The sequence below is a fragment of the Bombina bombina genome, chromosome 7, assembly GCF_027579735.1.
Source record: "Bombina bombina isolate aBomBom1 chromosome 7, aBomBom1.pri, whole genome shotgun sequence".
NCBI classification, from domain to species: Eukaryota; Metazoa; Chordata; class Amphibia; order Anura; family Bombinatoridae; genus Bombina; species Bombina bombina.
The window spans coordinates 600782647-600795534 of NC_069505.1; the positions used below are offsets into that span (position 1 = coordinate 600782647).

Consider the following 12888-nt stretch of genomic DNA (forward strand, 5'->3'; position numbering starts at 1 on the left):
CGTGAAGCATAGCTAGATATTCCTGTGCACCAGCATTTTAAATACTGCAGCTGCTCAGATCGCAAGTGGGGCTTGTATTAGTCAGCAATAATGCAAAATGTTACTACCAGATGATACAAGCACCTTAAGGGACATGAAATCCCTTGATTCAGATAGAGAATACAATTTTAAACAACTTTCCAATTTACTTTAATCATCTAATTTGCTTTGTTTTCTTGGTATACTTTGTTAAATAGGCTACCTAGGTAGGCTCTGAAGCTGGGAGCTAGCTACTGATCAATGGCTGCAAATACCTCTTGTCATTGGCTTAGAGATGTGTTCAGCTAGCTACCAGTAAAGTTTTACTTTTTCTTAAACAAAGGATACCAAGAGAATGAAACCAAATTGATAAAATATACATATATATGCAGATGGGCTGGAATGTCCCTTTAATATACTAGAATGGTCTCTCTGACAATTTGTATACCCTCCCTTTTTCTATTTTCAGACCATTTTTGTTGGTCTCTGTGTGTGATTCACGATGAACAAGATGAAGGAGAAGAAAAAAATCACAGAGAAGATACTAAATCACGCGCTGGAGATTATCTATCTACTGACTGGAGAGGTGAGGGTTAAATCATTTATTGTATAGAATGGTTGTATGATAATTGTAACGCTGCGTGTAGTTGTCTAGCAATTGGCTAGTTTTATGGAATATTTAAACAAACACTAAAGTCAAAATTAAACTTTTATGATTCAGACAGAGCAGCAATTTTAAACAACTTTCTAATTTTCTTCCATTAACAAAATGTGCACAGACTTTACTGGTCCTTTATTAATAATAATAATAATATTATTATTATTATTATTATTATTATTATTATTATTATTATTATTATTATTATTATCATCAGGTATTTGTAGAGCGCCAACAGATTCCGCAGCGCTGTAAACATAGTCGGTGTACAGGATAGCTTTTGTAGGGATCAAGTGGGTAGAGGGCCCTGCCGAGAGTTTCACTGTTGTAGTCGGCTCTTATGAAGCAATCTGTAAACAGCTGGGCCCATAGGCTTACATTCTAAGGGGTTCAAGGGGAAAGCAATGGAGTTAGGAAAGGTTAGTGTTGGTTGTATCCATCCCTGAATAGTAGAGTTTTTAGGGAGCGCTTGAAGCTGTTAAAACTAGGGGAGAGTCTTATGGAGCGAGGCAGGGAATTCCACAAGATGGGGGCCAGTCTGGAGAAGTCCTGTAAACGGGAATGTGAGGAAGTAACAAGAGAGGAGGAGAGGAGGAGATTCTGAGCTGATCGAAGGGGACTGGAGGGAGAGTATCTGGAGACAAGTTCTGAAATGTCCTTTAAAATTTACAATACTATAGAGCATCCAATAAAGATTAATTAAAAAATAATAATATATTTATAACACACAGAGAAAGTCCAGGACTCACTTACAAGCTCTCAGCTAAGATTTAAAAGCAAAAATGGAAGGGTTAGTTACCGCATCTGGCCAAATGGGACAAGCCCAGGTACCTCGTCAAGGTCCTTTCCAAAGCTGGGACCCTAAAACAGCCACACAATGCAAGCTCTCAAATCCAAAAAAACTGGGAACAAGGGAAGGGTGCACAGACTTATGTAATCACCCTAGACATATACAAAACACGGAAGGGGACTGCACTCTCATACCGAACCGGGTACACATCCCATGACCCTGCAACATGCTCAGCCCTGGGTGCTCACAGGCACTCACAGAAAGCTGTGCTGTCCCCAGAGTCACAGGCAGTTAATCCCAGACAGGTCTGGGTGCAAGAACCATAGGGAAAATTACAAAACAAATTAATACAATACACAGGGAAAGTCCAGCACTCACTCAAAAGCTCCCAGCTAAGATTTAAAAGCAAAAATGGAAAGGTTAGTTAATGCATCTGGCCAAATGGGACAAGCCCAGGTACCACGTCAAGGTCCTTTCTAATACCTGGCAGGGTCATGGGATGTGTACCCGGTCCGGTATGAGAGTGCAGTCCCCTTCCGTGTTTTGTATATGTCTAGGGTGATTACATAAGCCTGTGCACCCTTCCCTTGTTCCCAGCTTGTTTGGATTTGAGAGCTTGCATTGTGTGGCTGTTTTAGGGTCCCAGGTATTGGAAAGGACCTTGACGGGGTACCTGGGCTTGTTCCATTTGGCCAGTTGCGGTAACTAACCTTTCCATTTTTGCTTTTAAATCTTAGCTGAGAGCTTGTGAGTGCTGGACTTTCTCTGTGTGTTGTATTAATTTGTTTTGTAATTTTCCCTATGGTTCTTGTACCCAGACCTGTCTGGGGTTAACTAACTCTGACTCTGGGGCAGCACGGCTTCCTGTGAGTGCCCGTGAGCACCCAAGGCTGAGTATGTTGCAGGGTCATGGGATGTGTACCCGGTCCGGTATGAGAGTTCAGTATATATATATATATATTTCTTCTACTAAACAGGACGTTATATTTGTCAGAGCGTTTGTGTCCCCAGAAAACCGCTTTGTGGTGACCACAACTCAAAAAAGCTCTCTGGAGGCAAAACAGGATACAGAGGGTACCAGCAACCCGACCTAAATCAGCATCTTTGCTACTCAACATTGTTAGCAAATATGTTACTTGTTTTTTTATTAACTATAAATTGATGTGCTGTCCTTTAAAGCTAAACTGGGTCTGTTTACTGTAGAAAAAGTCACTTGAGAAGTGACCTAATTACTTTATATATGGGCCTTGAATGTATTTATATAGAGTTGGCGGAAGCTTTGTTTTTTCCAATACAGTTGTTTGTGACAAGAGGTTACACTTTAATCCCTTCACGCCATGTCAGGGTGCCAGGAATCAGACTGAGACGAGAAGTGCAAAAAAAATCACACCTTTATTTATAGCAAAAAATAATAAAAAGTCCACAAGTCAAATAACAAGCCAGGAATCAAAACCAGAGCTGGTAGTCAGACAAGCCGAGTCAGGAGCCAAAGCGAGTAGTCAGACAAACCGGAATCAGGAACAAGGCGAACAGCAGAGTCAGGAACAAGCCAGAGATCACGAACCAGGAAGGACGTCAGACAGCCAGGTAATACACAGGAGCTCTCACAAACAGGTCTGAGACAACGCAAGGGCAAAGCATACTGAACAAAGGCCCTTTAAATAATAAGTGATGACATCACAATTCTGAGACTGCATCCTGTCTCACATGGATGATGTAAACCAGTCTGGCCATAAAAGGAAGTGCAGGAAGTGAGCAGCATCTCCCAGAATGCACCAAAGTCAGCAAGAGAGGTGAGTAAAATGGCTGCCAGCAGTACATGGCAAACAAGGCAGGAAAAAACCCTGACAGTACCCTCCCCTCAACGACCCCTCTCCCGCGGGAGGACAAAAGGCTTATTGGGGAAACGGGCATGGAAGGCATGGAGGAGGGCGGGAGCATGAACATCAGAGGAGGGAACCCATGAACGCTCCTCTGGACTGTAGCCCCTCCAATGAACCAAATACTGTACGCGGCCCCTGGACAAACGAGAGTCAATAATGCTGCTGACCTCATACTCCTCATGGTTGTCAACAAAGATAGGACGGGGACGAGGCAACACAGTGGTAAACCGATTACAAACCAATGGTTTCAAGAGGGAGACATGAAAAACATTGGAGATGCGCATTGCAGGAGGAAGGTCAAGAGCGTAGGCCACAGGATTGACCCGTCGGAGTATTTGAAAAGGACCAACATAACGGGGAGCCAGTTTATTGGAAGGCACACAAAGGTTCAAGTTGCGGGAGGACAGCCAAACTCTCTCACCAACCTGGTAGGAAGGTGCAGGCAGACGCCTACGATCAGCCTGGAACTTTTGGCGCTGCATAGAACGATGAAGGCAATCCTGAATCTGCACCCACGTGGAACGGAGTTGCCGGAGATGCTCCTCCAAAGCCGGAATACCCTGAGACTTGAATGAATCGGGCAACAAGGATGGTTGAAACCCATAATTCGCCATGAACGGGGATTACTTGGAGGAACATTAATAGCACTATTACCAGCAAACTCTGCCCAAGCTAACAGTTCAGACAAATTATTGTGGTGATCTGAGACATAGCAACGGAGGAACTGTTCCAGAGCTTGATTAGACCGTTCCGCAGCCCCATTGGATTGAGGGTGATATGCCGAAGAGAAGGAGAGCTGGATCCCCATTTGAGCACAAAAGGAACGCCAAAATCTGGAGACAAACTGGCTACCCCGGTCCGACACTATCTCCTTGGGTAACCCATGTAAACGGAAGACCTCACGGGCAAAAATTGAAGCAAGCTCCTAAGTGGTAGGCAACTTCTTCAAGGGAATGCAATGTGACATTTTAGAAAAACGGTCAACCACCATAAGGATAACAGTATTGCCATTGGAAACAGGGAGCTCGACAATGAAGTCCATGGAAAGATGTGTCCAAGGACGCTCACCATTAGCAATAGGTTGAAGAAGACCCACAGGAAGACGTCGAGGAGTCTTATTCTTTGCACAAACTGAGCAGGAGGCAACATACGCAGCAACATCAGAACGAAGACCTGGCTACCAGAATTGTCGAGTGACAGACCAAATCATTTGGTTCTTGCCTGGGTGACCTGCGGCTTTAGGATAGTGGTAAGTGTGCAAAAGTTTAGTTCGAAGATTCTCAGGAACAAAACACTTACCACTAGGTTTCTCAGGAGGTGCATTGGTTTGTGCAGCCAGGATCTCCTCCCCCAAGGGAGAAGTCAAATTAGTACGTATGGTAGCCAAAATATGGTCAGGAGGTATAACTGGAGTAGGTACAGACTCCTCCTTGGACAGAGGTGAAAATTGTCGAGAGAGGACATCAGCCCTAACATTCTTACTACCAGGCAGGTGGGAGACCACATAATTAAACCGAGACAAAAATAGCGCCCATCTGGCCTGTCGGGGCGACAAACGTTTTGCTTCAGATAGATAAGTTAAATTCTTGTGGTCATTAAGAATGAGCACTGGCACGCTAGTACCCTCGAGAAGATGCCTCCATTCCTTGAGTGCCAAAATTATGGCCAGTAATTCCCTGTCGCCAATTTCATAATTGCACTCTGCTAGAGACAATATCTTAGAGAAGAAACCACACGGATGCAAGGAACCATCAGGTGTAGGACGTTGAGACAAGAGGGCACCTACTCCAGTCTCAGACGCATCGACCTCAAGAACGAAAGGCAGGACAGGGTTAGGATGAGCCAGAACTGGAGCGGCAGTCTTAAGACTATCAAAGGCCTTAATGGCAGTAGGTGACCAATGGAATGGATCATTCTCTTTACGGGTCGTGTCTGTGATAGGTTTGACCAAGGAAGAAAAGTTTTTAATAAACTTTCTATAGTAATTGACGAACCCAAAAAAACGTTGAATAGACCGAAGACCAACTGGGCGAGGCCACTGCAGAACTGCAGATAACTTGTCAGGATCCATGGAGAACGCTGCAACGGAGATAACATAACCTAGGAAGGTTACTTGAGTCTGATGGAACTCACATGTCTCGAGTTTACAAAACAGGCCGTTCTCATGTAGTCTCTGAAGAACCCGTGAAACATCAGAACGATGAGCCTCAAGTGGGGGTGAGTGTATGAGGATGTCGTCTAAGTACACCACAACACACTGTTGCAACATATCTCGTAGGACATCATTAATAAATTCCTGAAAAACAGCAGAAGCATTACATAGGCCAAAGGGCATTACAAGATACTCATAATGCCCGCTCCTGGTGTTAAATGCTGTTTTCCAATCGTGGCCCTCCTTAATCCTAACGAGATTGTGCGTTCCTCTCAAATAAAGTTTAGTAAATACCGTAGCTCCCTTGAGGCGGTCAAAGAGTTCCGTAATAAGCGGAATAGGGTAAGCATTCTTAATGGTAAGACGATTAAGACCCCTATAATCGATGCATGGTCTTAACTCGCCACCCTTTTTCTTCACAAAGAAGAAGCCAGCCCCTGCAGGAGAGCAGGATTTGCGGATGATCCCCCGCGACAGAGCATCGGAAACATACTCCTCCATAGCACAATTCTCCGCAACAGACAGAGGGTAAACCCGGCCCCGAGTAGGAATGGCTCCGGGTTGCAGGTCTATGGCACAATCGTAAGGCCGGTGAGGAGGCAACGTACCGGCACGCACCTTCGGTACTCCTCTGGCAATTGAGATACCGAAGAAGTGCACAAGACTTTAACTGGTTTCTGAAGACAAGTGGAAATACATTGCGGAGACCACGACAAAATTTCGGACATGCGCCAGTCGAGACTGGGATTGTGCTTTTGGAGCCAGGGATAACGCAAAACAACCGGAAAATGTGGAGAGTTAATCACCTGGAACTGGAGGATTTCAAAATGGAGAACCCCAACAGCCGTGGAAAACGGAGCAGTTTCGTGAGTAACTAATGCGGGCTGAAGGGGCCTGCCATCAATGGCCTCAATAGCGAGCTGAACGGACCGAGGCAAAACAGGAATGGAGTGCTTTGATACAAATGCACTGTCAATGAAATTGCCCGGAGCACCGGAGTCTACAAGAGCCTGGGTGACTATGGAGGAGTCCACCCAGGAAAGGACAACCGTGATCAAAGGTTTCTCCTTTAGCGGTTCCGGGGACAAGGATAAACTACCTAAGGTCTGCCCCCGACAGGACCTTAGGTGTGAGCGTTTCCCAGCCATGTAGGACAAGACTTCAAAAGGTGGCCCTGTAACCCACAATACAGGCAGAGCCCCTCCCTCCTCCTAAAGGCCCTCTCCGCCGCGGAAAAACGTGTGAATCCCAACTGCATCGGCTCAGCAGTACCTGGTGACTCGGGACCAGGAGGCATGGGTGGGAACGAACACGTAGGAAACAACGGTACAGGAGGCTTCCGCAAGCGCTCCTTGAAAGAAGGCCTCTCACTTAGTCTGATGTCAATTAGGATAAAAAAAGACACCAATGCCTCGAGATCTTCTGGTAAATCTCTGGCAGCAACTTCGTCTTTAATCGCATCAGAGAGCCCATGAAAGAAGGCGGCAACAAGGGCTTCATTGTTCCAGCCTACCTCTGCTGCAAGCGTACGGAACTCAATTGCATACTGAGCAACAGATCTTGTACCTTGCTGAATGGACATGAGTTGTTTAGCAGCAGAGGAGGAGCGAGCCGGAACATCAAATACCCTTTGAAAGGAGGCCACAAATTCAGGGCAATTTGAAATAACAAGTTTATTAGTCTCCCACAAGGGATTAGCCCAGGCAAGAGCTGTGTCAGAGAGTAAAGAGATGAGAAATCCCACCTTAGCTCTGTCAGAGAAACACCTGAGGTAACATCTCAAAGTAAATGCCCACCTGGTTCAAAAACCCTCTGCACTGATTAGGATCGCCTCCATATCGCTGAGGTAGAGGTGCAGAACCGGACATGCTCCTGGTAGGACTAGGTGCATCAGTGGAAACAGGAGCAGCCATAACTTGCGGGACACTTTGGTCCAAATGTGCAGTGCGAGTCAGCAGGGTTTGCAGGGCTAGTGCAAATTGATCCATGCGGTGATCCTGTTCATCCATCCTGGAAATTATGGCAGGTAAAGGTGGATTATTAGCACCATCAGGATTCATGGCCCTTGCGTAATGTCAGGGTGCCAGGAATCAGACTGAGACGAGAAGTGCAAAAAAAAAAATCACACCTTTTATTAATAGCAAAAAATAATAAAAAGTCCACAAGTCAAATAATAAGCCAGGAATCAAAACCAGAGCTGGTAGTCAGACAAGCCGAGTCAGGAGCCAAAGCGAGTAGTCAGACGAGCCGGAATCAGGAACAAGGCGAACAGCAGAGTCAGGAACAAGCCAGAGATCAGGAACCAGGAGGAACGTCAGACAGCCAGGTAATACACAGGACAAACAGGTCTGAGACAACGCAAGGGCAAAGCATACTGAACAAAGGCCCTTTAAATAATAAGTGATGACATCACAATTCTGAGACTGCATCTGGTCTCACATGGATGATGTAAACCAGTCTGGCCATAAAAGGAAGTGAGCAGCATCTCCCAGAATGCACCAAAGTCAGCAAGAGAGGTGAATAAAATGGCTGCCAGCAGTACATGGCAAACAAGGCAGGAAAAAACCCTGACACGCCATTAGGATGTTTCATGCCGTCCTCAAAGTGCTTGGCTTTAACGCTGTTGGGATGACATGAAATGTCCTACCTTGTATGGAGTACTGCAGCCACCTCCTCTTTGTTAATGAAAACTTGGACTGGGGGGCATGCCTAGCAGCGTAGTCAGTCCCCCATGTTCCGATCACGGCATAGAAATCACATGATCGCATTGACTATCCTGTGATTTAAATTTTGCAGCAAGTGTTTACACCAGATATTTGTTCCGATCTAAGCACGTGCCCCCCAGCATGAAGGGGCTAAAGCTGGAGGAAAGGAGATTTAATCTCTAGCAACGTAAACATTTTTTTTACTGTAGGAGCAATTACATTGTGGAACTCCTTGCCTAAGGAGGTAGTAAATGCCAATAAATTGGATACATTTTAAAATGGTTTAGATACATTTAAAAACAGGTTAAAAACATAATTCAGGGATATGATTGATAGTTTTAAATGGGTCGGCTTTCTAATTGTATTAATTTGGTTCAATTGACAGGTTATTTATTTTAAATAAGGTGAGATCTGTCTATGATGTCACTAAGTCAGACGCAGAGCGCTAAAGAGTTTTGAGTTCTTGCTAAAAAAAAAAAAAGTGTGATGTTAATAATACAATTATAATAAATATTGCTTATTCTCTCACAGCATCTTTAGAAATAGAATTTGCAACAGCGCAAATAAATGTATCGTGATTAAAAAAAAATAATATATATATATAACGTCTTTGGCTACATTTGTATTTCCCGCTGTTTTTGGCGCTATTACTTGTTTTTCTTTCTAACGGCAGTGAGAGTCCACAAATTCATTCATTACTGTTGGGAATACAACACCTGACCACCAGGAGGAGGCAAAGACACCCCAGCCTCAGCTATAAGTATCCCTCCCACTACCTCTACCTCCCCAGTAATTCTTTGTCTCGTCTACTAGGAGGTAGGCAGAGAGGCTTCTTTTTGGGAGAAAAGTGCTTCAAGTGGCAGTGCCTTCAGTTTAGGTCAGCCTGCCTTGTTTTGTCTCCCCCTGTTCATTCTGTGTCCTCTTTAGCTTGGGTATCGATTTCCCAACAGTGATGAATGAATTTGGGGACTCTCACTGCCAAGAAAGAGGATCATTTGTCAGGTCAGCATTCATTTTGTTTTATTGACCCTTTTATATTGCAAACTGATTTGTGTTTCTTTGTTAATTTGCAGAAATATATCCTTGTGAAAAAGAATTCTCCCCACAGCAGCGTACACCAGCTAACCGGCGAGGTGGGTGCAATGTAAACGTACAGAGTATACTCACTGCATTCTCCTTAAAGGGACATAAAACCCAAACATTTTCTTTCATGAATTAGATACCACATACAATTTTAGACAAATTTCCAATTTACTTCTATTATCTAATTTGCTTTCTTTTCTTGGTATCCTTTGTTATAAAACATGCTGTATCTGAATCATCATGAAATACATTTTTTTGTCCCTTTAAGTGGCGTATAAGATGCATTAAACGTCTTAGAGATGTGAACCCCAATATTTTTCTTTCATGATTTAGATAGAACTTTCCAATTTTATTTCTATTCTCTTTGTATCCTTTGTTGCAGGAGCAGCAATGCACTACTGGGAGCTAGCTGAGCACATCTGGTGAGCCAATATCAAGAAACATAAATGTGAGTCACCAATCAGCAGTTAGCTCTCAGCAGTGCTTGTCTGCTCTTGAGCCTACCTAGGTATGCTTTTCAACAAAGGATACCAAGAGAATAAAACAAATGAGATAATAGAAGTAAACATGAGTTTATTTTTGCCTTTATTATCCCTTTAAGGAAAACTCTGTGATAGAAACAGTGCAAAGATCTCTCACATTTATCAGCGCTCTTCAACCTCACTCATATGTTCCTTATATAAGATGTATTATTAATTAAACCAGTGTTTTTCAACCAGTGTGCCGTGGCACACTAGTGTGCCGTGGGAGATCCTCAGGTGTGCCACGGCAGACTGACAACAGTGTGACATATTTTTAAACTTTGCTTGTTTTTTACTCCCAGTGCAGGGGTAGTTTGTAGGAGGCATGGCATAACAGCACAATACATACAGTATGTGTGTGTTTGTGTGTATGTGTATATATATATATGCTGTATTAGGCTACAATGTGTGATTTTTTTAAAATTTTGGGATGGTGGTGTGCCACAGGATTTTTTAATGTAAAAAAGTGTGCCACGGCAAAAAAAAGGTTAAAAATCACTGAATTAAACACACAGTTTTAAGTTGTCTTGTGTGTCGCAAAATAGTACGACATTCCTAAATACCGTGCATTTGCAAACTACAAAGTCAGCGGTGCATTTCATGTTCTGAGAATTAGACATTGCTTTATTGTCAAAGTTTCATGAAAAGGGGGCAAAGTAAACCATTAAACTATATTGCAAAGTTGTTTCATTGGGCCCTATTCATCAATTGGTGGGCGGACAAGGTTCACTATCTTGCAGTGAGCAGGCAGCATCTTCTGCCCCCATTTAACCATGCAATGCTGCCCCCTGTTCAGGTGCGGGGTCTGTCAATCGCCCTCTGTTCTGATTGGTGTGATTGAAATCCGCTAGAGAGCTTAAAGGGACACTAAACCCAATTTTTTTTCTTTCATGATTCGGATAGAACATGCAACGTTCTAATTTACTCCTATTATCAAATTTTCTTCATTCTCTTGCTATCTTTATTTGAAAAAGCAGGAATGTAAACTTAAGAGCCGGCCCATTTTTGGTTCAGCACCTGGGTGGCTAAATGTAGCCACCAATCAGCGAGCTCTACCCAGGTTCTGAACCAAAAAATGGTCCGGCTCTTAAGTTTACATTTCTGCTTTTTTAAATAAAGATGGCAAGAGAACGAAGAAAAATTGATAACAGGAATAAATTAGAAAGTTTCTTAAAATTGCTGCTCTATCTGAATCATAAAAGAAAAAAAAAATGGGTTTAGTGTCCCTTTAAGACTTCTGCTGCTTTTTACTAGCGTTTCAGTCTTGATCACACAAGCTTTAAACCCTGGGGCTCCGAAGCTGCTCTCACATCTTGATAAATGAAGCCCTCTGTATATGACAAAACATTTTTATATAAAAATCTCAAGGTGTCGACTGTCCCTTTAATGGTACTTTTATGTGCGTTTTAGGTTTCCATTAAATGTGATGATGTTGCTGTCTATTTCTCTATGGAAGAGTGGGACTATATAGAAGGACACAAGGACGTCTATAAAGCTGTGATGATAGAGGATGATCCTCACATATCCAGGAATTCGGAAATCCCAGCACCTAAGATCGCAGGTAAAAAACGCGTTTTCTGCGCCCATCATGACGGTTAGTTCACCATGGGGGCGGAGACATAACACGCCCAATCTAAACCTTTAATATGCCACACCTGGCTAATATCTCTCCTGTTTCTCTCTGAGGTAAAGGCGCATATTAGTATTTTTGTATATTTATATTGCTAACAATGATTTTTATTCATTTTATTTTAAAAGCATTTGTAATTGTCATTTCGTTACACAGTGATTAGATGATCAAGGCTGGAGGTGAATTAATCATACTCAAAAGGTTTTTCCCACGACTGTAAAACAATGCAAATATTGCTAACAAAATAAGTTTTAATGTGTTTAAAATATTTAATATTCTATGTATATGTTTTGCAATATAGGGATATGCATATATAACAAATAATGTGATATTGTGTTTGTATAAAATCAGAAAGCTACTATTTTGGGACCAGAGTATGAGTGGAGCGGTATTTAACGCTCCTGCTCTAACTCCGCTAGAAATATTTTTTTTGTGCGCATCTGGTAGCGCTCATATTACAAGTTGAACGTTTTTGCTCGCACGCTAACCCTATGTGCACAAAAAGTCAAAGTTAGAATATCGCGATCGCCTTAACGTAATTCCCCCATAGAAGTCAATGGAGCAAGAAAAGTGGGGGAAAAAAAACCTAACACCCTACTTGCGCGCAAACCCAATCGCATATTCTCAAGTACACTAACCCGACATGAAAATATGAATATTTCATATTCCGATGTTCTTCACATAACACAATATTTTCTACTTATTCATAAATACATATTTTTATATATATATGTTCATATTGTGGTACAATATACATCTATACCTATATGTATACATGATGTAACACACAAGCGATATCGCCTTCTTTCTATGTCGTTTTCACTCTGTATTTAAAATTTTGTAATAAAGCATAAAAATGGAAAAAAAAATAAATTATGTAATTAATAATGGCCACCGCGCCATCCATCTCTGTTTCTGTAGATACTTAAAGGGACATAATACTCATATGCTAAATCACTTGAAACTGATGCAGTATAACTGTAAAAAGCTGACAGGAAAATATCACCTGAGCATCTCTATGTAAAAAAGGAAGATATTTTACCTCACAATTTCCTCAGCTCAGCAGAGTAAGTTCTGTGTAAAAAGTTATAATTCAGCTGCAGGTAAAAAATAAATAAATGAAGAAATGAACAGCAGCCAATCAGCATCAACAGTGCTGAGGTCATGAACTCTTTTACTGTGATCTCATGAGATTTTATAGTAAACGTCCTTAAACTGAATAGGGAAATAAAATGAGAGTGCACGAGGCTCAATCCCTTAGCTGTCCCGGGACAGACATACTGATTTGCTGCTTAGAAGTCCTTTACAATGGGGTGTGAATACTTAGGACATTTTGAGGTAAAATATCTTTCTTTTTTACATAGAGATGTTCAGGTGATATTTTCTAGTCCACCTTTTTACAGCTGTGCTACATCCCTTTCAAGTGTTTCAACATTTGGGTATCATGG

At 42.4% G+C, this 12888-nt stretch overlaps 1 protein-coding gene across 1 annotated transcript in view; it reads left to right on the forward strand.

The window, feature by feature from the left end:
• The first annotated feature begins 482 nt into the window (after window positions 1–482).
• LOC128636665 (zinc finger protein 567) overlaps window positions 483–12888 on the forward strand; it is a 31457-nt gene continuing 19051 nt past the window's right edge. The window contains exons 1-3 of the mRNA XM_053689656.1: window positions 483–604; window positions 9280–9339; window positions 11221–11371. Coding sequence (XP_053545631.1) covers window positions 521–604; window positions 9280–9339; window positions 11221–11371 — 295 coding nt within the window. The 5' untranslated portion in view covers window positions 483–520. The remainder of the gene's footprint in view (window positions 605–9279; window positions 9340–11220; window positions 11372–12888) is intronic.